This window comes from Fundulus heteroclitus, chromosome 19, assembly GCF_011125445.2.
Source record: "Fundulus heteroclitus isolate FHET01 chromosome 19, MU-UCD_Fhet_4.1, whole genome shotgun sequence".
Lineage (NCBI taxonomy): Eukaryota > Metazoa > Chordata > Actinopteri > Cyprinodontiformes > Fundulidae > Fundulus > Fundulus heteroclitus.
The window spans coordinates 28,867,331-28,892,369 of record NC_046379.1 but is presented as its reverse complement, the minus strand read 5'-3'; the positions used below and the strand labels follow the sequence as shown (position 1 = coordinate 28,892,369).

General features: G+C 39.0%; 1 protein-coding gene across 6 annotated transcripts in view; it reads left to right on the top strand.

Moving 5' to 3' along the window:
- Positions 1–17,773, top strand: part of letm1 (leucine zipper-EF-hand containing transmembrane protein 1) — a 29,328-nt gene extending 11,555 nt beyond the window's left edge. The window contains exons 8-16 of one of the 6 annotated variants that reach the window (XM_021323264.2): positions 472–603; positions 717–875; positions 2,825–2,953; positions 3,253–3,285; positions 4,541–4,675; positions 4,831–5,024; positions 6,402–6,434; positions 7,001–7,139; positions 11,969–17,773. In XM_021323264.2, the coding sequence (XP_021178939.2) occupies positions 472–603; positions 717–875; positions 2,825–2,953; positions 3,253–3,285; positions 4,541–4,675; positions 4,831–5,024; positions 6,402–6,434; positions 7,001–7,139; positions 11,969–12,121 (1,107 nt within the window). In that variant the 3' untranslated portion in view covers positions 12,122–17,773. Of the gene's footprint in view, positions 1–471; positions 604–716; positions 876–2,824; positions 2,954–3,252; positions 3,286–4,540; positions 4,676–4,830; positions 5,025–6,401; positions 6,435–6,982; positions 7,140–11,968 lie in introns of all 6 variants that reach the window. The other 5 variants (XM_021323263.2, XM_021323265.2, XM_012875949.3 and 2 more) reach the window with 5 other exon arrangements.
- The last annotated feature ends 7,266 nt before the right edge of the window (positions 17,774–25,039 follow it).

Genomic DNA, 25,039 nt, shown 5'->3' with positions numbered 1-25,039 from the left:
AGAACGTGCTGCATTGAGCATCAATGTTTATAATATCGTATTTTTCGGACTATAAGGCGCACTTAAAATCCTTACATTTTCTCAAATATTGATGGTGCGCCTTATAATCCGGTGCACCTTTTTATATATGATTACCGTTGTGCTTACTGACTGATTTTATGTGGTACAATGCGCTCAAAAATCTGTTAAAATGTGTGAGAACAACTTTCGTTGGCAACGAAGCCGCTCCGCTCAATTGATATTCGGAGCATTACGGTACACTGTGGCACTACCTGTGCCCCCCTTGTAGAACGGTAAGGGAAACACTGCAAAAGCAATATTTACTCCTGCGAAAGATCCTCAGAGTTTTACTGTCTCGGCTCAGACACCTTTTAAATACTACAAGAACAGGTTTATAAAGTTTTAGGTGGTCAAAAGTTTTGTCCAAGTTATATCCAACAGTTGTTTAGCTGCTTTTGCTTGACTTTGCAGTGGTTGGAGCTGCATCTGAACCAACAGATTCCCACGTCTCTGCTGCTTTTGTCTCGAGCCATGTTCCTCCCTGACACTCTGTCACCGGCTGACCAGCTCAAAACTACACTGCAAACCCTTCCTGAAATGGTGGTATGTTATCTAAAACCAACCGTGCAAAAAGTAGGCTCTAAAAAGTACAGTTATGCACTTTGTAGGGGACTTAGGGTAGCAGTTAATCAAACAGCTTTTATTTTTTCGTTTAGACCAAAGAGGCCCAGTTAAAGGTGGCTGAAATGGAGCTCTCCAAAGTGGACAATAAGACCAAAGTGGAGACGATGCTTCTGGAGGAGGCAGCGATACGCCAAGACTCCAAGGAGCGGGAGATGGAGAGGCTGGCTGATGCTGCAGAGAAGGCAGCTAGGGTAGGCCCGTCATGTCTTTTCATATACGCTGTTTAAACCTTTATACCAATGTTTGTAAAAGAAGCTTTCCTTTAGTAAATCATGTTCACTTCATCTCTCAATGGTTAAATAGAAACTTTGGTTTGAAAAAAAATATTGTTCAATCATTTTTGATGAAAGAATCTGAGCATTTTGTTAGTTTAAGCAGTTTCAGTTGTGCATTTCTGGTATCCCATACAGTTTCTCAGGAAAGATTACATTAAATTAATGTGGATTGTCATAATTATTGCTTTAACTCCTTCACTTTACAGTGCTGATATTTTTTTTTGTAATTAATTGATATTTACCGTTGCATAACTGTGAACACGCACAGATGTATAATCTGTGGCCTAGTGGTTAGAGCATTGTGCTTGGGTCCCGGAGGTTCTAAGTTCAACTCCCACAGACCGCCACTCTGGCTCCCTGAGCAAGACCCTTAACCACAGACTGCCCCCCGGGCGCCGCACAGTGGCAGCCCACTGCTCCCCAAGGGGATGAGTTACATGCAGAAGTGATTCTCTCCATTGTAAGATCAATAAAGTTCAAATTATTATTATTAATTATTATTTAAACTGTTCTGTTTTCTCCTTTCTGGGTTAATTGATCATGCAACACATTTCTTTAGTGACTTTTGGAAAAAAAAATAAAGCTAAAGAATTACTTGTGAATTGTTTTTGATCCAACACAGGGTCTAAATTACACGTGCAGACTCACAAGTACACATGTACCCAGACCAATATTTGGTCAAATTTCCCTTAGCAAGTTACACCCCCACCTCACATTTCTAGCTTATTTTCACAGGACATTGGACTAGTCTTTTTACCAGAATTAGAATACATAAAATGATGTATAATTATAATGCAAAATAAGCCATCTCAATATAAACGATACAGTCTCATCTTATATCTCTTTTAAAAAGATTTCAATATATTTTTTTATCTCTATGATTTTACTCTTCTATGGACCAAGTCTGGAATAAAAATTTGAGAAAAAAAAGTAAATCTATATATTGCCCAAACCTAGTGGGCTTACTTTACTTTGGTTGGTTTACTGGCAGAGCTGAAGCTTTTAGGCTTGGTCCATAAATTGACTCTATAGCTAGGTCAGGTAGACCAGTAGCTCTGGCAGCAACAGACCCTCACCACATGATGCCGCCACCACCATGCTTGACAGTTGGTATAGTGATAATGTTTTAAGCCTCAACTTAGGACTGCGATAGATGGTAGAAACAATATGAATTTGGTCTACAATAGAGATTTCTATAAGCGATGTGCCAGAGGCTACGCTCCGCTCCAACACCTGCACGGTTAAGCAACATGCTGAGCGTTCCGGTCAGTATGACGCGGCTGTTTGAGAGCAACATAGAAAAGTCAGCAAAGCTCTTCAACGTGCGTCAGCGCACCTATAAACCTATAAAATAGCTTCTATTAGCTTGACGAACATCCTCCTTCGAGCTGCACAACACAACACTCTACTGTGGAACACATCCAGAGAAGTAGCGGAACGACACAGCAGCACCCGCACCAGTCTCCCGAGACACAAACATACATGTGTCCTGGTGAGGACCCTGAAAGAGATGGTTAAAATGTAAAAGGACTATTTTTTTTTTTGTACCTGCCATTAGTAATATTTGAAGACTAATAATATTAATATGGAGCAAAAAGTGTTGGGTTTCATTATGACTACTGTTTTCTGCAAAATAAATGCTCTAAAAATGACATTATCTTTGCTTTTTATGAACATTTTCAACCTTAAATTTATACCGCAGTATATACCGTTACCGTGAAGGGATTTGATTTACACCGTGATATGAATTTTAGGTCATACCGCCCAGCCGTACCTCAACTCTACTCCTTTCAGCTCTGTCTCTGTTTAGCTTTCTGCTGGCCACTTCTGCAGGTTTGCTAGTTTAATGAGATTATTTTGTGCAGGATGACGAGTTGGAGCTTGAAGCCAATGGGGTGAAGCACAGCGAGGCAGAGCTAGCATCGCTTCAGGCTAACAGATCAGCTCATTCAGAGACACTGAGGGACACAGCTCCTGTTATCGAGGGAAGCAAGGTAATATCTGTAAATATTCTGGAAAATTGGTAGAATGGCTTTTGGGATGTCTTACGAAACGTTTATTTGCAGTGTTGTTACTGTTTCCCACTCATTACTTCTGTATATCTACTATGAAAATAATAAGGAGTAAACAGACACTTTGCCCAGGATAAGTTAACCTTTAGAATCAGAGATGTAGATTTTATTTTATTTGTAAAGTCATATTTCTTTTTAGTTCTGGACACCCTCTCTGATTTGATGCACAGGTTTTGTCTCTTACTTGTTGTGATCTTTTCGTGTCGTTTTGTTCAACGCAGAGTGAGCAGTGGCAGATGTTTCTGCGTTTCCAGGTTAGGTTTTATGTTGCTCCCCTCCACCTGGCTCCTCCCACCGACCCATGTAGCATTTGGGTTTTCTCTGCCCCGTTCCCCATTACGGTTGACCACAATATGCAAATAATTTTAGCATTTCTGTTGAAACATTTAGGATTGAGAAGATCTAGTAAAAGGAAATGAACTCTAAATTTCTAAACTCTAAATGGGTTATGTCAATTCCTATTGTTTTAGCTTTTAAACTACCAGTAAATGAAATTGTAAGTGAAATGCTAAATCTTGTTTGCTGTTGTGTGTAGAACGCGTCTATTTGGGCCATCCCCTTCCTTTCCTTTGTCAGTTCATTTGCTGCTGTAACCGGATGAATGTTCGGTTCATCTTCCGTAGATTTTTCTTCCCTCATGTGAGAATCTATTGATTGGTTGTGGACAGTAACCCGGTGTCCTAACTGGCTTTCTCCTCCTAGTGTTATTGGTTGATGTCTTATTTGGGGTTAAAATGAATGTTAATCTAAGTGAATGTTCTTCTACATTGTCCTTGGCTCTTTTCACATGTCTCAACCATTTTTCCTTCTTACAGTTACAATTTCAAACCTTTTAATGCAGTACTTCTCAGCTGGTCAGGGTTTGGGACCCAACATCACACTTTATGATAAGCTACCAAAGTCAAACAGGGTTTCACTCGTTTTTTTATTATTATTCAAACAATAATCTTAAGACTGACATAACAATTATAGAACCCAGTAACGACCAACAACAAACTCTGTTGTAGTTTTCATGGAAATACATGAGGGGCGATCATTCACGATTCAGTTTCAGCTTGCTGGTTGTGCATGCACACTTCTAGTGGTTAGCTTAGCGGTTAGCCGTTCATTGTAGCTCCGCTGCTCTCACTGTAGACTTTGAACATGGCTGAGAGTCGCAAGAAGCAAACCGCATTCATGTTTATGAGAAGAGGAAGGCCTCGGTAGAAAGAAATAAGACCAGAGTGGATTTGGGAGATTTTTTTTACATGCGATCCCTCTGAAGAAGGCAACAGGTAAAAACGGGACTTGGGGAAACTTCCGGAAAAATCGGCCACTCTACCTCTAAGATGCACAGAAAATTGTGATATTAGTTGGTTTGGTTGTGAATAAACATTAATCTTAGCATTGAAATACCTCACCGTAACAGGCAGCAGTTATTTTTTTCTAAATCTAATCTTCTAGGTTTTATTGATGTACCATAGCAGAATATTATTTGAGCCTTTCCAACATAATTTCTTTTTGTTCAAGGATGAGGAGATAACCAAAGAAGAGATCGACCTTCTGAGTGATGCCTGCTCTAAGCTGAAGGAGCAGAAGAAACTGCTAACTCTGGAGAAAGAGGAACTTGAGGACCTGAAGGACGATGTCCAGGAGTACAACGAGGTGCCTTTAGTTGTCTAGAAATGGACAAGAAAACTTTATTCACTTTCACTTCTACTGTTTCATGATCATTTACAATTGGTCATACATAAATGGAGAGGATTGTTTTGTGCTTTGATCAGCTGGAGTTCCTTTGTGTGCCTATGTGTGCTCTCCAGGATCTGGAGGAGATAAAAAAGGAGTTTTCTATGACCGGTCAAGACAAGGTTTTAGAAGAATCCAAGGCCAGTCAGCGTCTGTCTAAGAGAGTCACTCGCATGATCGGTCGCATTGATAAAATCATTCTGGAGCTGGAGAAGGACAAAGTCATCCTGGACGGGCAGGTGGATAGTGGAGCCACTCCGCCTGTTGGGTAAGAGTTGGATTTGTTGTTTTAATAAAGCCCTCGATGTGAAGAGCTCCAGCTCTGAAAGTTACTCCACATTCAGGTTCTTCTACCTGTTTAATATTGGCTAAGTTAAATGGACAAAGCAGTGTTTACTTTGTCTGACAGAAACTTCTACGTTATAAAACATTTTTAGCTTAATTGGTTTTCCCCATTTTCCTATTGATTTTAGTTTTAATAGGTTTTTGCACTTTGTAAAAGTGAATATGATAATTCTCTTGATTAATAATCCATCATTAATTAACATCTTAATCATCATCCACATAAGGTGCATTTCGACTGCAGGGACCCATTTCTTGAAACTGGGGTAGATTTCTAAGGCCATGCATTTCCCACCCTGTCGTTTCCGATACCGGAGCCAGGCCCAAATCAGAGTACCAGGGTAAAAGTCTGCTGCTGAAAAGAAAGAGGTAGAGACGTAGCTACACCCTCCACCTTAGCTATGGGCTGGAGGCCGCTAAACATTTCAGACTGGTCGAATATTCCCAGCATTTTGTTGCTGTCCTCTGCCATTTTAAACTCCGCTGTAGTTTGTTTTCTATTAACTTTATACAACAGGAGTCATTGGTATTATTGTTTCCAAACACAACATTTAAAGATTTTTACAGTGAATCCATTCAAATACGTCATTAGAATTACCTACCCTTTATTGGAAATACATAAAAATGAATTAAGTGAATTGTCGACTTCCACTTTAAGTTGTCTTGAGTAAATTGTCTTGAGACCACTTTATTAGTCTATAAATACCAGGTAGTAACACCAAAAATCTTCTTTCCTCTGCTATACCATAAGCAAACAAACAGGAAGTGCGTCTAGTTGGATTGGTGAACATCACAGCTTTTTATTTAGCAATGGCAGCCTTTTTTTCCCCAAGCTCTCTGGATCTACAAAATACATTTAAAATTGATTACAGTACTACATTAATAGAAGGTGTTTTTCTTTAGCTTTTAAACCACATCATACAGGAAAGAATCTGAAGATAAGTAAGTAGTAATAGTAAGTAATAATAATGCAGATTAGGTCTGACTTCTCTCTTGTGGTGGCTGAGATCTCTCCCCTCACATCTCTAAGGGTGCATTAATGACCAAGGTTGAAGCTTGTGTTTGTGAACAATAATAATAATTCACTCTGTAAAGTTCAACAGGGGAGTGACCCACTCACCCTCAGTGGCCATGATTTACATAACCAGCCTGTTTCAGGAACCCATAGTCGAAAGGCACCTTTTAATATCAGTAGATTTCTTGTAAAATTGTGGTGGAGATGACAAAATATAAAATCGATCAATTCATATTGTTTGCAATCAAAATGCCAAATCCAGTCCCTAATTGATTTTAAATTTTACAGATTATTCTTTACTAAATATAGCGACACTGCAAGGTAAGCTGAGCTGTGTTAGACCACTGCTGCATTTCATACTCTGATGTTGCATCATGGGTTTTTCACGTGCTGAAATTGTTCTGCAGAGAATCAATCTTTGATCCTGTTCTTAACTTCAGAACTACACCAGAGTGCTGCCAGCAGGTTGCTGTGTTTGCAATGGACTTAACAGCATTGGGCTGTTGAATCAAAACAAATACAACCATTTCAAACTTAGTGCTTGACATGTACAATTTGGGCTCATGGTTTGTCCAAAAGCATGAAAGTTTCTTCATATTGTATTATCGTATGCAGTGTTGCATCCTATGCTTGCCTTGTGCTAATATGGCATTGAAACCATTATAGTAGCACACAAGGCTAAAAAGGCTAAGACAATGTTCTGCATTTATCTGTCAGCATGGATTCAATTACTTACCAAATCAGCAAAGCACATAGATCAGTTGGATTGGTGTAATCTGGGATACCCTAATGAATGCAAACCGTTGATTTCGAATCTCTCCACCACATTTTACACCGTGTCAAAGCCGGTAACCGTTTCCTGTATGCAGTCTGTTCTACACCTTCAGGGAGAACCTGATTGGCATAGACGAGCTCATCAACGTCATGCGGCAGATCCAGAACATTCCAGAGGAGAAGCTGCAGAGGATCGCAGAATCCCTGGATGACAACAAAGATGGAAAGATCGACATTGATGACGTCATTAAAGTAACTTTAACAATGCATCTTTCTTTATCGCTGTGTATAGTGTCTTGCAAAAGTATTCATACCCCATGCAATTTTTTCTAATTCTGTCACCTTACAACCACAAACTTCATTGTATATTAAAAGGGGTACCTTTTTAGGAGTACTCTCGGAAACGAGAGGGTAAATGGGATGCAAGTTGTTAAAAACATTTTCAAAGGGCCATTGTAGAAAGGAGAAAAAAAGGAGTAAATTTCTGCCAAAGAAATCAGAAATTTTCAGAATAAAGGCACTTTTTCAATGAAAAACTTGGAAATTCTCTCATGTTGAAAGGTCGCAAATTTGTCAAAAAACAAATGTAATCATCCTAAATTGAAAGTATTCACTGAAAACACATGCTTGGTTTAATAACCATGGAAATAAATGAGCATTCTTAAATAAGGAGCATCCGGTTAACCATGTAAAACAGTGACTAAAATAAGATAAAAACATTAAAATAATTCTCATATATCCATATTCACAGGAGGACATAAATATTTTTTTAGAACAGAAGGGTAAGCATGATAACTGGCTCCAGTTAATAATTGGTAAACATGCTTTTATTTTGAAAGGTTCAAGCCAGCGTTGCTACCGTACTTCCTGGTGTATGTGTGACCTACAAAAACCCAGTGATGGCTGGCTTGATGGTCATTTTCAAATTGGAGACCGGCTTGTCTTCAGTCAACAGACCACCATGTTATTAGCGTTGGCTAAAATACGGGCTAAATGAGGTGCTTGTCTGCCAGAAAAAATCAGATCTAACTTGTAACTCTTGAGCAGTAGTTACTGCAGCATAATAACATCTACTTGATGCAGCCATTTTTAAGCTTCTTCCTCACAATGATGAAAAACTGTAGGCGGATCCCGTCCAAGGCACTCATGTCAACCCAATAAAGGAATAAAAACCCCAAATGTAGATACCGCACACTTTGGGAAATATCCGAATGTGTATCTCGTTAATTTGCCACTTAAATCTTAGAGGACTTTTGGCATTTTTTGTCAGAAATATCTGCTATTTAAATCTTAGATTTTTCTCTGCTAAATTTAATTGTTTAATTGTTCTAGCAAATTTCTGACTTAACAATGTCATAAAATATCTTAGTTTAAATGTTGAAAATATGTGCCTTTATTCATACAAATCTTTTCACAAATTTGCGACCTTTCGGTATCAGTTTTCGCTTGAAAATATGTGAAATTATTCTCAAAATATTAGTTTTTTTTGGTGGAAATGTACTCCTCTTTTTTCGTTTATGGCCCTATTACTTCGTCGTACCGTCAGTTATTGTTAATTATAGAACAAATTTTAAACGTCAAATTTAGGAAGTAGGAGGGAGTGGGGACGGTTGCAACACTTTTTACATTTCACTGGCTATTTGTATTAGAATGACAATATTTAACAAATTAAACACATCTGTCCCTTACACAACCATGGAATTGCAACATTCAGAAGGTGGATCTAAAGCAAGTAACACGTGTTTGAACAGAGTTTTTTAATGAATTTGTCACGAGGGACAGTAGCAACACCAATTTATCTACAAATAAAACTAATTTTTCATCACACATTTTTTTTTTATTATAAGGTTATTCAACAATTTAAGTAATGTGTGTTGCATAAGTAACCATATTATGTTTTCATTACATATCACATTAAAAGGTGCATAAATTTATATCTTTATTTTAGAAGGCTATGAGAATCCACAAGAATTTTTCAAACAGCAAGACCCTGTCATTGGTATAAACCCGAGATGGTGAGAATGGATCCAAAAATGGAGACCTTGAGGCCAGAGGTGTTGCTGGTGACTAAAACAAATTTAATACTGAAAAAATATTTACAAAAGAAACCACAATCAGTATTAGGGCAATTGTGGCTCAATGGGTAGATGTCTTACAATTGGAAGGTTGAGAGTTTGATTCGAGCTTTCCCCTGTCACATGTTGATGTGCCTCTGGGCAAGGCACTTAACCCCAAGTTGCTTACCAGTCTGCATGTCGGTGTATGAATGTGTGCGCTTTAGCCAGTGCGATTGGGTGAATGTGGCTTTAGTGTAAAGCACTTTGAGGTAGGGCTGGACGATAATTCAATAACAGTATATATCTATCGATAGACGTGTGGCGCCATAGGAAAAAATAGGGTCGATAAAACTTCGATAGAGAGTTTTCCTTCCTTCCTTCCTTTCAGTCTATCATATTAGTTGATGCTACAGTCACTACTTCCTCTCGACCAATCGTAATCGCGGACCCAGGCACGCCGTCACAAAGCGCCGCCCTCTCAAACCACAACACAGAGCACGTGAATATGTCGCAGCAAGGAGAGGCGGAGGAAACGGTTCCAAAACGGGGTTTTACTAGTTCGCCAGTCTGACAGAAATAAACCAGTGATTTGTGAAACTTGCAAGGAACCGGTACAAACAAAGTCTGGTAACGCAACCAACTTGTTACGTCACGTAAGCCGCTCACACCCGCCGTTTTAGCCCCGCGCAGCAGCAACGCGGGGCTGACACAGCTCGCGCTGCTGCCCCGTGTTGTCAGCCCCGCGTTGCTGCGCGTCTTCGTAGGAATCTTCTGGAACTTCTTCCTAAACAAAGCAGGTATAGCAGCTAAACCGGGCTCCCTTCTTTGTGATAGAAAAAGTCTTCCTACAAAGACGCGCAGCAGCAGCCCGGGGCTGACACAGCTCGTGCTGTCCTTACACGCCCCAACCTCGGACCTCAGCCCTGCGTCAGCCTCTCAATTATGAAACCTGAGAAGTAACTAGTGTACTATTCCCACCTAAATAGGACATTTTATCTGTTTATTTGGTATATTTATTTTGGTCATTTTACTGGTCACTTTAGTTTATTCTTTGTCAGTATTTAATAACAAAACTCAGGTCTCTTAAGTTATTTTTCTTTAAAGAAATTCTGTTATGGTTAAAAAGTTGGTTAAATAAATATTTAATTGGAATTCTGTGTTTGCGTTCTTGTTATTAGAATTAAATCATTTAGCAATATCATAAAATGTCCAGGCAGAGCTGCACATAAAATATGGGTTTAAATATTTTCAATAATTATCGATATCGATCAATATGCATTTTTTTTTATCGATAGGCTTTTTTTCTATATCGTCCAGCCCTACTTTGAGTGGTCAGTATGACTGGAAAATTGCTATATAAGTTTAGTCCATTTATCATTTAGTCAATTCAACACCATGTTGCAACTGTCCCTTGCCCTAACTACTATGCTTAAACTAGCTATGCTATCTTAAAACGTTACTTTTAGACCATGTTGCCTATGACTGTTGGAAGCTAAGAAATTGCTGATTCAAACCATATATTAAGTTCTTCATACAGACATTGTGGACACGATGACAAATAAAGTACTCATTTAAAAGATTACGTTTTTTACCTCCATTCTCTGTTCTCCTTGAAGGAATGATGGGGTGTGGCTGTTGCCTTCCAGAAAGAAGGAGGGGCTAACTGAGCATGTGTTGTAGGATTATAATCAGTCTACGTGAATTGCTTACTAGCTAAACTCAATGATGTTGCGACTGCCACACGGTGCGACTGTCCCCACTCTCCCCTACAGGTGTGCGTTCAGATAAAGATATCACATAAGAAGAGGTGAGGGTATGTTAGAGTGGTACAGGACATGTACAAGAGCTGTGAGGCGTGCTGTAGGTGTGACAGAGAAGTTAAAAGTGAAAGTGGGACTGCGTCAAGGATCAGCTCAGAGCCCCTTCTTGTTTGCTGTGGGGATAAACAGGTTGACAGATGCGGTTAGACAGGAATCTCCATTTTATAATCCAGATTATAATGTTTGCAGATGACATTGTGATCAGTGCTGAGAGCAGGGAACAGGAATAGGTAAACCTAGAGAGATTGAGATTTGCCTTTTTGAAGGTAGAGGGTTGAAGGTTAGCTGTAGCAAGATAGAATACATGTGTAAATGGGAGGGACCCAAGTGGAGCTGTGAGATTACATGCAGTGGAGATGAAGAGGGTGGAAGAACTGAAGGTCTACAGTCCAGAGCAATGGCGAGTGTGGAAAAGAGGTGAAGAAACGTGTTCAAGCAGGTTGAAATCGGTGGAGAAAAGTGTCAGATGTGTTTATGTGATAAGAGTATCAACGAGAATGAAAGCAAAGATGTAGAAGATGATGGTGAGACCAGCTATGTTTTCTGGTTAAGAGACAGTGGTACTAAGGAAGAGACAGGAGGCACAGACATGAAGGTGTTGGGATTCCCTTTGGGAGTGACGAGGATGGATAGGATCATAAATGAGTACATCGGAGCTCATGTTAGATGTATTAAAGATAAAGCCAGATAGGCCAGACTGAGAAGGTTTGGACATGTACAGAGGAGGGATAGTGAGTAGTGGAAGAATGCAGAGGCTGAAACTGCCAGGAGGAGTTCTAGAGGAAGAGCAACGAGGAGATTTATGGGTGGCGTGAAAGAGGACATGAAGATAGTTGGTGTCAGAGAAGAAGATACAGAAGATGGGGTTAGATGGAGATGGATGATTGGCTGTCGTGAGCCCTGAAAGTGAAAAGCATTACAATTATGCACTCCTTTGTGTTTGTGGTTGTAACATGACAAAATGCTTTTATGATTACAAAATATAAAAGATCTTAACATTTTTCCAACAACACTTACTCTCTCTCCATCAAGCTCTTTTGGGGCATCTTCAGTTTGTTTATTACACAATGTGATAAGTCTGAGTTGGGCCATTGGTAATTTATAAAAACATATTTCTTTGGAAACCATGTGTTTGTTTTAGTTCTTAAAAAAATGAAAAAAATCTTTGTCTAAATGATGTTCATCTGGGCCATGTTTTGTTCAGGTGGTGGAACTGATTGACAAGGAGGACATCGACATCTCTACGTCGCAGGTGGCTGACATCATGGTCATGCTTCAGAAGGAAGAGAAGCTGATAGAGAAGGAGAAGGCCAAAGAGAAAGCTGAAAAGGAACAGGCAGCCAAACTCAACAGTTAACTCCTCTTCGCTCAAAGACACAGAGAGCATTGGTAAAAAAGAAAATAAATAAATAAATGAGCACAGTGTAGTTTAATTTGGTACCGGCTCTCAGAATACTGCAGACAACAAGTCATGGGAGAATTGCAAGGTAACAGCTGCCTTGTGGCAATAACTGGTAAATGAAAAGTGTCAAAAAGAAGACGTACTTCCTTTTCAATGCACAAAAATGTATTTGCAAGCTATTATATAAAACTCTTTGGGGTGATCTTATGTATTATGTGGATAGTTGAGCTTTTGTAATTTTACCTAATTTATTGATACAGGGAACACAGTGACATGGAAACATGGTTGCTTTACAAACTGAAAGCTTTGAGGAAGAATTTGATCAAAATCATCTTTGAAAATTGTATTAGATGATGTGGTATTTTAGGTTTGGGGTGAAACATCTTGCCTTTCATTTCAGTCATGTCATCTCACAGAAATGACATCATTTCTGGACTTGCACAGTAAACTTTATAGTCATCATTGCCATTCCACCAAGTTTGTTCTTGTTTATGTTCTTACACCATCCACCTCCATTATATAGGTCCTTCCCTTTCTCTCAGTCGGATTTGTTTTGGGTTGGTTGGTGCTTGCTACTAAATACCTAACTGGCTGCTACCAAAGACATTATTAGACACAAAGCTTAGATTTTGAATGTGAAACTAGTGTCAAGATCGCATTTTAAAAGTGCTTCAGACCAATTTATTTAGGAAATAAAGCAGATTTAGACCAATTCTATTTCGATTGAGGCCACACAGATGGTAGTGTACAGAAACCAATATTAATAGACACAGCGATGCACATAAATTTGCAGCAACATTTATACATTTATAAATATAAATGTCTATGTCCCTTATGTCATGTAGATAACACGGTCAGATTGAGATTGCAGTTTAGAAGCCACGTTGGTGCTTTACACACTTTTGGGCCTAGGCATGGGCCAGTTACCGTGTAGCAAAGTAACAGCTCCAACACAAAACTGGCTGTTTGCTTTAGCCGCCTGCTGGTGATATACAAGAGAGATCGACTGGAGTTTTCTAGTGCTGTATGGAGCACAGAGGGCTTCAGCAATGCCACCCACCTACCTATTGCTACACACTGCTGGTCAGATGGCTGAAAGAAGGCAACTACACCTTTTCCTCAGTTACAAGAACAGTGAGTTGGATTGTCTGAAAATATTAATAGTTAAAAAAAAAACAGCAACAAAAAACATTGACAGATGTCAATTAAAAGCGAGGCAGCTGCTATCTGTAATTTGGACACCAGAAGCAGCATTTCTGTAAAGCAGCTGACTGCAGGCTGGCAACCTGGGCAGATAGCCCGACTAGTTAACCAGCGTGTTATTTGGTAAAGGTAAAAAGGCAAAGTTCAGCTTGTTAATTGAAATTTATAGCTAAATTGCTTATTCTGTATTTTTGCTCTGTAACTCAAAATAGGAATAAATGAACAATAAACAGTTGTTATAATCCATACATCATTTCAGCAGCAGCCGGAAAATTTGTTGTTTTTCTGTTTAATGAAAAGCAATTAGATCATCTTTTACATTGGTGTTTAAAAGGTTCTTGTAAATTCTGTGAAACTGTGGTGTTTTTACTCAATGTTATCACTCTGTGAGAACATCACACTGACCCATGCCTAGTGTCTCTTTGGCTGTTTCAGGACAGTTTTGGTTGCTTTCCATGGTGCTCTCCTGTTAGAGGAGTCCATCATGTTGAGAAGCATGATTAAGTTGTTCCTGTCCAAGCAAAGCACGTGCAATAGCATGACCAGTTTCGGCACCATCTGTAGTTGTGGCATGATTTCCAAATGCACTCTTACCTCCTTGCAAAGTGTCCAAGTCGTGCTGTAGTATGCAATACATCAAATTTTGGCTGCTTGTAAAAAAACAAAAAAAAAAGAACAGAAACCCAGAGATACTGGTATGTATTAAGTCAGGATTATATTTAGTTGCAGAAACACTAAATGCATCACTAACCCAATATTTGTCCAAGCTAGTTTGTGGAAAAGTGGAAGTTTGTGTAGGTAGAGGGTGAACTTGAAGCTTGAATGCTTTGTACTTTTGTCCATATAAGTTCTGTTAGAATTCTGGTAGAACCGGCCTTTATAGGATAAATACAAAGTGACCTTCTCTTGACACATGTACTACTATATGTACTATTTGTATATATACATATATATTTTTTAGATTTTTAAGAAGATTATGGGATTTTCGTCTTGGAATAGATCAGATTGTTTTGAATTTTATCCTCAAACCAGGATCTTTTTTTTGCACTGCAGCTATGAATGTGTTTTGGTTGTTTTTTGTGCTTCATGTACAGTGCCTCGCAAAAGTATTCGTACCCCTTAAAATTGTCCACATTTTGTCACCATACAACCACATCTTTTATTGTATTTTTGGGGGATTTTTGGGGTTAGACCCAGTCCAAGTGGTTCATAGTTGTGAAGTGGAAAATAATCCCTCAGAGAATCGGTACCCAGAGGGCCTCCGGTTTTGGTCAGAGCTTGTTTCTTTTTTGGTATTTTGTTTTTTTATTACCTCCCTACCAACTTTACACATCAGGACACTGATTGCATCTTTGCAAAAATAGCTCAAGCTCAGTCAGATTGGATGGGGAGTCTGTAAACAGCAGCTTTCAAGTCTTTCTACAGATTCTATACTTTGACTGGGCCATTCTAACATAATTCAGCCTTCATCGCATTTAATCCCTCGCTTCATGTTTAGGGTCTTCGTCCTGCTGGAAGATAAACCTCCTCCCCAGTCTCTAGTCTTTTGTAGCCTCTAACAGGTTTTCTACCAGGACCTTACTGTGTTCATTTCCTTCCATCTCTCCATTAACTCTCCCTAGCTTCCTGTCCATACTGAAGAAGGATGTCCTCACTGCACCATGCCATCAGCCTTGGTTTTTACAGTGAGGATGGTGTCTTGAGGGTGATGTGCAATGGTAGTTATGGGGCATAAAGGACCATTTGTGTCTGATTTTCAGATGATAGATCAGTGCTCTGTGAGATATTCAAATCTCAGGATGTAATTTTATCCCTGACTTGCCGTGTTCTTTGCCCTTCATCAAGATATCTATTACATAAAATCCCAACAGAATACATTAAGGTTGGCGACTGGCCAAAATGTGGAAAAGTTCAGCAGTCGAAAAACCTTTTGCAAAGTACTGTAAGTGAAACGTATCTGTGTCTGTGCAAATACTACAAGCAGCTTAGCAGGGAAATATGTCACCTGATTTAGTTGCTCAGAGCTCCGAGTAAATGTTACTCTGAAGAAATCATGTTCTCTTTATCAGAAAAAGGAAATCTAGAATATAATATCAAATGTATACCTAATACAGCAGCAAGTGTAACACCTCTGTCATGTTTTACTGACTGGAACAAATGTTTAGCTATTTCGCTAGGTTAGTTACTTGATTAAAATATTAATAAAATATATTGATTGTAGTTAGCACTTAGAATATAGCAGCACAGATTTTAGCTGACATACTTTTTGACCAAGAGTTTTGTTTTATCTGCTTCTCATGAGTTTTAAGGCTTAAATGAATCAGTTTAAACGAAAAGAAATGATCATTCGAAACACCAGTAATAGTGATTGGGTTTCCTGAACACTGCTGCTGTATGTCCTTACTCTCACTGTTATGATGTTAGTCTCAGCTTAGTTGAAACTAACATTGGATTGTTTGTCCTCACTGCCAGTTCTCTGGTATCCCTCTTTGGGATTCTTTGGCAGTGCCCAGTGTAACTACACATGACAGAACGATACTGCAGGTGACCCAGAGTGGATGAGGCTCCCTTTAATGCGTTCCCTGAGACTGTTGTTATGAATGATTAAGAGCTTGTTCATCCTCCGGGTTCAGAGCCGGTCCTGCCTCACGGCGCCAGGGCTAAGCTTCGCCTGGGACCAGTCAGACGGATGGCTGACACTCGGCCCATATGTGGGCCAAGGCCCGCTCTGCTGGTGGATTGTTTAGGTTTCAGAGGCTGGGCAGGGACATGGCACGATCCTTGCAGCATCAATCAGCAGCCAGTGTAAACACGTCCTCTGCTTTATTGACAACACGGCCACTGTTGTAGGTATGGAGCGCAAATGATAGAGGTCCAGGGAAGGTTTGGAAATTCTGAAAATGGAAGAATTTCTATGAGCTGCTGTGATCAAGAAGAATGGATACTGGGGTCAAATGTTTAATTCTGCTGCTTTTGCTGAAAAGCCGTTGTTGGATTAAAAATAAAACACCATACAACAGAAAAAACAAAATCCCCAACCTCATGAAACCAGCTTGACTCAGAAATGTCATATTCCCGTTATAAACTATGTTTTTTTCCAGCAAGTCATTAATTGGATCACAGTATCTGTATTACCTAGATGCACCAAGAAAAATGTTGAAGCGGATTGAACAGGAGAGCTATTAGTGAGGTACCGCTGGTGGAGAGAGAGCGTTGTAGCATTAAGTTAAAATCCAACCCAAAGTCATTGTTTGCCTCTCCTCCTCCTTCTTAAATACTTCCTGTTTTATGCAAAGGAAGACAAAAGCTGCAGTGATTGAGGCTGTCGTCTGCAAAGAAGTACCACTGTGGAAAGCACTGTGGAGCTTGGTAGCTTCGTAGGAAAAGATTGTCTCAGGGTGTAAGTGTTCAGTCTGATGTGGAAGAAGCATCAGCGTCGGGGAGATTAAATCCAACATACAAACCGTCCGTTAAGATTGCTGCTGAGTTTGACAGACTACTGAACTGTGGATGTAACAGTAGGTTATATCTATGATTATAGAATCTTTCGTCCCCCTTTGTGGGTAGAACAAACACATCTGCAGAGCAAAAACTTGAACAAGCCGTTGGACGCAGAAAGAAGCCGCAAGTGCAGGGATTTTCCTGCCGGACCTCTTCTTACCTAGGCTAGGTTAGGTTGGGTTCTGACTGAACTCACCAGCACTTTTTTCCTCTTGCCATATTAGGAAATAGTTAAAAAATCCACCTGGGTGTGTTCAAGAGCAGCTGGGTCTGTGTTAGTTGAAAATTAAACTCGAATAACTAAATGAGACTGAAATCAGGAAAATATTATAACAAGCTGAGGCTAGAGTAGCAGTAGCAGGGTGATATCAGATTACATTCAGGGAGCTGGTACAGATTTAATGTGTCGCTTTAATGTGGAGTTCTGATAAAGTTTAGGTCTTGATATAACAGCCTACTTTTTAAATCAACTTGAATGTCAAATATCTAGCAAGCATATGTTTTTTACTTGTATTATTATTATTTTTTGCTAAAGTGCATCTGGAGTGTTTAGAGCGCTTCACTTTTTCCAAATTTCATATTATAGTGTTATTCCAAAATGGACTTTACATTCAATACATTTTACTCCCCCCCCCCCTCGCCCCCCCAAAAAAATTAAAAATAAATATTAAACATTGAACATTGATGATGTGAAAAAACGTTATTTTAACTTTTTTTTGCAAATATATGTAAAAAAAAGAAAAACTAAGACAGTCATGTAAAATGTAGAGAAATTGGAAAAAGTGAAATGCTTTCAGTTCCAGACACACTATATATTGTCTTGAGTTTCTGTAAAGGAAGGATCATTAACAAAATGCACCATAAGTGTTAAATAAATTGTAAGGAGTCTTGTTTTTTGTTTAATCTGTTTTTCTTGATTTCTTTGTTGTCCATTTACTTTATTTTTTGTCACTAAACACATGCACAGTAAAACTTTAGGTTATGTGTGTCATTTTCAAACTCATCCACAAAGACACCTCTCATTTTTCATCCTAAATCCCATTTTCGATTTCTCATATCATTCCACTTCCTGAGGTCCTGCATCTGAAATTCAACCAGGACTACTTTTTCACTACCTTTTAGTGCCTGTGGGTTAAGTGGATATTTTAACAGACTAAAGTGGGATGCTCAAACCATAAAAAGATCACGTTTTATAAGTTTGTCTTAAAATTTAAGGGAAAAAAAAATGTGTTCATGTTTTATTATGGAGCACATAGAAATATTGTTTTTTTTCCCTTCCTAAACAAGCTGACAAAAACTGTTTTCCAGATGGGGTCCTGGTAAAGCTGTGTAAAAAGCTTTAAAAGAGATTTATAATTTATCACAGTAGCATAATCTCACTCTAAAAGGAAAAACAGGCTAGCGTTCTGTTTATAATTTTGAGCATCATGTACAAAATAAATATATACTAAATACCTGAACTCATATCTATTACATGTGCTATAATCAAATTAACAATCTCTACTTGATTTAGGCTGTTATTAAATTATAGATATATACTTTTCAGTTTAAATCCACTCATCAATGCTCTCGTGTTTCTTGAACACTTTCTCCAGACAACTATAAATCTTCTAATCTTCCTAAAAGAGTTCATTAGCGTCAAAATGGTAAAGATTAAAAAGAAAGTGAAAAGCCTTCCCAATAAAAAGAACAGAAACAAGATTTGTGTGGTAAAACTGAAAAAACCTGCTGAAATTACTGGAAGTCTTGGGAGCCCACTATAGTCTGTTAAATGAATTCCCTCTTTGTTTCTGCACTCCTGTTTCCATTTGCCATCCCGTCCCCACGGAGCATCCAGATATTTTCCACCTCTGTTAGCCCTGCAGGCAGGTAGTTTGGTCAGAGCTGTTTGCCGCTTGCTGCCTGGACTGCAGAGGTACGTTAATCTCAGGAAGTAAGGCCTGTTATTTACGGCTGCGATTCTGATGATGTGTTAATTAAAGATTAGGAAATGGTGTGGTTAAAGGCTTTACGAGACCTCAAAAATAGAAAATGATGACGCTGGCATCTTTGTTGCATGCAGCTTTCAGTGCAGTGAATTTAGAGACAGGCCTGTGTTGTGTGTTTCTGTGGTGTAGAAATCATTTTGCAATGTCAGAGAGCTGCTGTTTATAGGCACACAGGGGATGGCTAAATGGCCTGTACTTCTATAGTGCTTTATGAAGTCCAGAGGACCAAAGTGTTTCGCACCACATTCAGTCATTCACCCAAACATTCAGTTTTGAGCTACATCTGTAGCCAGAGCTGCCCAGGGGCAGACTGACTGAAGCGAGGCTGCCATACAACCAACACCACTAGGCCGTCTGGCCACCAACAGCAGGCAAGGCAGGTGAGACTGAGATCGTCAGAGCGGGAGTTTGAACCAGCAACCCACTGGTTACAGGATGAACTCCTAGCTTCTGTGCCACTGTTGCCCTTTTAAGGCCTGAGGATACCTGTTCCAGTTTTGTACATATCTGTGAGAATATGAAATAACAGCTGCTACAAAGTAAGATGGAATTGTAGGTTTATCAGACTAAATAGAAAAAAGGATCCAATGGTGGATCCATTTGTGATTTAGTTTGATAAACCAGAGTTATATGCGGACCTCTTTGTAGCAGAAATTAAATGTAATAATGACTGTTTTCAACTGACAAACATGATAATACTGAAAATACCGAGGTGCAACTCTTCTTTTCAAATTAGATTTGCACCAATTAGAAGTCTCTGGATAATTTCTGAACACTGGTTTTTATAAAACCTTTAACTGGCCCGTAGCAATTTTACCAGATTTTGATTTGTGGTTGAGAGCTATGATATAAAAAGATATATTGACCGTAACCAAAAAAAATAAAATAAAAAATCTTAGCCATCCTTCCATGACCAGCCATTAATAAATTAATTATTCTATAGTTTGAGTAAAAATGACATCACCACTTGTGTATTACAGTTCCAACTGACTTTAGCATCTTCTCTTAGCGCAGTTAGCAGGGCTCATACCACAAAACCAGAAATCTTCATGCATATATTCTAGGCAATGTAGACCATTCCCTTATATGTGAGATTTCCAAAAACGCTTCCAACATTTCCAGATCCAGCGTGCTACCTGACAGAAGTTAACAGCTTGACAGATTAAAACAGCGCAACCTTCCTGCTAAAACTCTCACACTCACTGCCTGGTGAGGCACATACATGGTTGATGGTACATGGTGATGGTGGAAAGTACAGGTGCCTTTTTGATGACTCCCTACATCTCTGTCTGTCCTCTGACTTCATTTTAAACTCATCAGTGATGCTTGGAACAGTCCATGTTGCCAAAGCTGTTCAGAAAGATTCTGGCGTTCCTATCCCTTCCATGCCCCCGGTGCCTAAAATCAAACCACTCGAAAAAATGTGTGTGAAAGAATGGCTCACTCTCAGGAACTCGGTGAATTCCAGCATTGAACTGTGATAGGAAGCTGCCTGTGCGACTAAATATTCCAGCCAACTGTCAGCGGTATTGCAACCAAGTGTAAAGACTGGAAACGACAGCAACTCCGTCACAAAAAGCAAATGCTAAAGAGCAGAGAGTTCATGGTCAATGGTTACAGATCTCCAAACTTTATATTGCTTTCAGATCAAGAATCATGCAGACTGGTTAATAGAAAGAGGTTTCCAGGTCCAGCGGCTGCATCTAACCCTTGCATCACCAAAGCCATTGAAAAGCATCCCTTGCTCTTGTGTAAAGCAGACCCCAATTAGACTCCAGAGCAATGGAGCCATGATCTCTGGAGTGATTAATCATGCCTTTTTACTGGCAACCCAACAGAAAGTCTTCAGTTTGACAGTTTCCATGAGAACAACATTTTTTTTTACAACCACAGTGTCAAGTGCAGAGAGAGAGGGTGGTGGTGTTGTGGTGTGGGGCTGCTCTTCAGGAGATGGTCTAAGCACCCTCAGTGCCAGTGAAAGCAACTGTTATTGCTGCAGCATGCAGTTTCATACTCCCAGCTTGGTAGGAACAGTCTGGGGATGGCTATTTCAGTTCTAACATCACTGTGCACCAGTGCACAAAGCAAGGTCCACAGAAGCATGGATGAGAGAGTTTGGCCTGGAAGTACTCAACTGACTTGCAGAGAGTCCTGGCCTCAACCCGACGGGACACCTTTGGGATCATTTAGAGGAGAGACTGCTAGTCTGGTCCTACATCGGTGTCTGACCTCACACATGGTCTTCTGCACCAGGAGCACACATTGGCCTTCCCAAAAGAGTTAAAGCTGTTATAGGTCCACAGGGCGGGGCCAACATCACATGAAACCCTGTTGTTTAAGAACGGTAAGTCACTCGGGTCCATTTTTGTGCGAAGGCAGATGAGCAAATATTTTTTTGCAACACATTGTATGAGTTTGCTACCCTCAGTAAATTTGTCCATATTGACAAGTGCTGTTGTCTAAGTGACCAAGTAGTGTTTATGTTGAGTTCACTGGTCAGAAAAATATCAGATGTTTCCAGTGCATATAGTTTAAAAAAATCTTCACATTAATATACTCATTATTATTTGTATAAATCCTTTGTTGAGGCCCTTCCTTCAAACTTCCACGTTTTGTTTTTACTACATTCAACTACAGGTTCTGTATCAATTAAGTATGCTGAACTCGGGACTAATCAGGTTCTAAATGCTTGACCTAAACCATAGAAGCATTATAGTAATAGTTAGTATTACTATAATGCAGTAATATCATCTTTATTGTCATTGAAACATACATTACAACCTAACTGCTAAGTAGTCTCTAGATTTTTACAATTTACTTGTTCAGTTGCCATATTCTAACGTTTTACAAATAGCTTAGTGGTTTTTTTTTTGTCTTGTTTTGGTATGCATATTGTGATGTTTGATCACGTTCCACATCTTGAGACATAAAGGCTGTACATACAAAGAAATAGACTTGCTGGTTTTTCCCAAAAATGGGTTAAAGTAGATCTTAGATCCCATGAACTTAGCTTGCCTGTTTGTACGTGAAGTTTTAAAACACGGTGATCATTTCAGAACTCGTAGTGTTTTGTTATTTCATAAATGCTTAAGAAGAAGCTGGGGGGTTCTGCCGCTTTGGACCTCTGCTGCTCTGATTTGTGGATGGTTATTCTGTATGTTTAGGAGTCCCCTTGCAGCTCCTGCACAAATCCTACTGCTGTAAAACTGTCCTGACTATTTAATATGGTTCTGATAGGACAAACCCACTAGTTTTTTTCATGCACCATTACAAGACAAGACGATAAGACTGTTGGACTGTTCACGTACAGTACTCTCTGTACAAATGCATGTAACAAGTTATTATCACAGTTATTATCACAGTTATTAACACTGCAACGCTTCAAACCTGACCCCCCCCCCATGCTTTCATGTTTTTTATTTCATTCTTTTAATTGTTTGGTGAGTAAGAATTCAGTGAAAGAACATCATGTCTTACTTTGATTTGACCCTATATATTATATTTTTGTTTTCAGATTTGCTTACAGTGCCTAAAGCATGTTGTTCTCTCACGTTTTTTTGTTTCAGAGTCAGTAAACAGCAACGATCAGTTTGAAAGGGAAGGTTGTGTTTAATCTAAATTTTTGTGTTCGATTTCTAATTTCCCCCGATGCTGATGTTTTTTGATTTTTATTTCATTATTTCATAACAAGGTTAGATTATGAATATGGCGTGTGACTGTCCATCTGTAGTTTCAGTTTCATCACAGAAAAATACCCGACTGAATAGATTGGTGGATAAAACATTAGGGTCTTTTTTTATCAGTGACATTGATAAAATAATTTTGGACATAAATAAAATCAGGTATATTAAGATGGCCGATAACTATTTAGCAAATTTAAAAATCCACCATTGAGAGGTTTGTTGTTTGTTTTTACGATCCATTCACAATCCATTTTTTTCTGACCTCAAGATCCTAATCATTTTTTTCTTTTTACTTGACTTCCACCATGGGTTGGCCATTATTTATTTCTATTAGGACAAAAGACTATGTGGTATTGAAAGTATTAGAGTGAAGCTTCTGTCAAAGAATATTTTACCAAAAAAAGAAAACAAGACGAAAATGATGATGGAGTTGACACACTGAAATGCCTTGAGATGATGTTACTGATTAGTGGTTAGAATCTCCAGTAACAACCTCAACGCTTTAGGGCGCTGCTGTTAGGGCAACCAGCCAGTGCTTTGCTGGGATGAACGGAAAAAGATGTGATTGTTGACTTTCTGACAGGTGGATTACCGTTCAGAACCGATCAGTCTGAAAATGGTCCAATTCTGGTCATCAGCCAGCTTCTCAGTGCATCTTTACTCAGAACCTAAACGATAATTCTGCATCCTTTTTCCTAATCATTACAGTGCAAAGAAATGTAATTTAGAATATTTTGCTCAATTTTCAGGTATGGTATTACTTTTCATTTTATTTTCCCATCATTAAGACTGTTTGGCCTTACGGTGGCGAAAACCTTTCTAAAAATCAGCATTCATGTCTGGATTTAAAGTCAGGTGTCTTGCTCCGTCAGTCACAACAGATGAATGTTTATTCAGCCTGCAGGCTTACTCCACCACCACAGAGCACCAGGAAAAAAAAATGTAACATAAGAACTATGAAATGCATGTTCATTGACTTTGCAGATGTAAGAAGTTTGTAATAGTCTCAAATATTGATGAAAATCTTCACAAAGCCTGCCCTGTTGTCTGCAGCTATGTAAAGCACACGGTGCCGTCTGCTCATCCGTTATAGTGAGAACTGTTCTGCAGTGGCCTACTGGACGTATCCAGCAAGTCTGGATGGATCCTAAGCTGCTGTCATCGCTTGAAACTTGCAATAAATCTTTCAGCACAGCTTGTCTCAGACTATTTCTTCTCTCTTCATTAATATAAACCAGTTTCAACAGGGCCTTTACTAACACAGAAAGCTATTAACTGAATTTACCATCTCTAAGTGAAGGATTGTAGTGCTCTTTTCAAGGGAAATTCCTTCAAGAGAAAAAAGAAGAAGCTTATTCTTAGTCACTTCCTTTGGGATTTATTTCTTAATCTTTTCACAAGTTTGTGGACTGAAATCCTTATCAGGGTCCTATTTGTGGTTTTTGTGAAATCTTGAGTACAGAGCACGTTTTTATGCCAACTAGAATGAATGACTCTCCTGTTATTTGCATTAAGACCGCTAGGTGGCAGGCTGCAACAAGGTTTAGGTGTAGAGGCGCGCTTTACAAACTGGAACGGCATCAAAACGGTCTTTTTTTTTGGCTGTTAAAATAAATAACAATTAACTCTCGTAGTAAAGATTTATATATATATATATATATATATATATATATATATATATATATATATATAGGTCCATTCATTCCCTAACATGGCTGTAGAGTTACCCACCTCTTGTTCTATTAGCTCGGTGACAGACATGCCCAAGGCCTACACTATTCTCCACTCAGTGTAACAGTAAAGCTCTACAGCGTAAAGAGGATATGGATGGCAAGGTTGTGTTCCTTCAAATCATGAGTCATGCTTGACAAATAGCCCCTTATTTTCTTTTTTTTTTAAGTAGTTCACTTAAAAAATTACATGTAATATTCATTACGCGGAGATTTATTAGACAAATGCTGCACTTTATATTGTAATGTTAACTTATTCCAACTGCAATTTCATTACTCTCTCCTAAGATATGCACTCTGTACATACAAAATGACAATAAAATTGTCTAAGTCTAAAAAGTCAAATTCTATATGTCAACGTTTTATTTTGTTTGTTAGATTTTTATGTTTATGATTCATAGCAGCAAAACTCCAAAAATAAAGTCTATCTGTAAATTAGAATATCACACAAGACTGACAATAAACAAAAGGAGTTTTAATTCAGAAATGTTAAGGTACTGTGAAGCATGTCCCTTTGCTGTAGGCTACATGATATATACTCAATACTTAAAGATGTGCTGAGAAAGGTTGCATCGATGGTGGTGTCTCTGATCCACCTCTTGACAACGGCTAACAGGTTCTACGGTGTTTAGGTCAGGCCAGTTTGCGGGCCAACCAAGCAACGTGATATCATGGGCATTAAAGCAGATCTGTGTATCACTGGCAATGTGGGCAGGTACCAAGTCCAACTGGAAAATGGCATCAGCATAAAGTGTCAGCATTGATCTG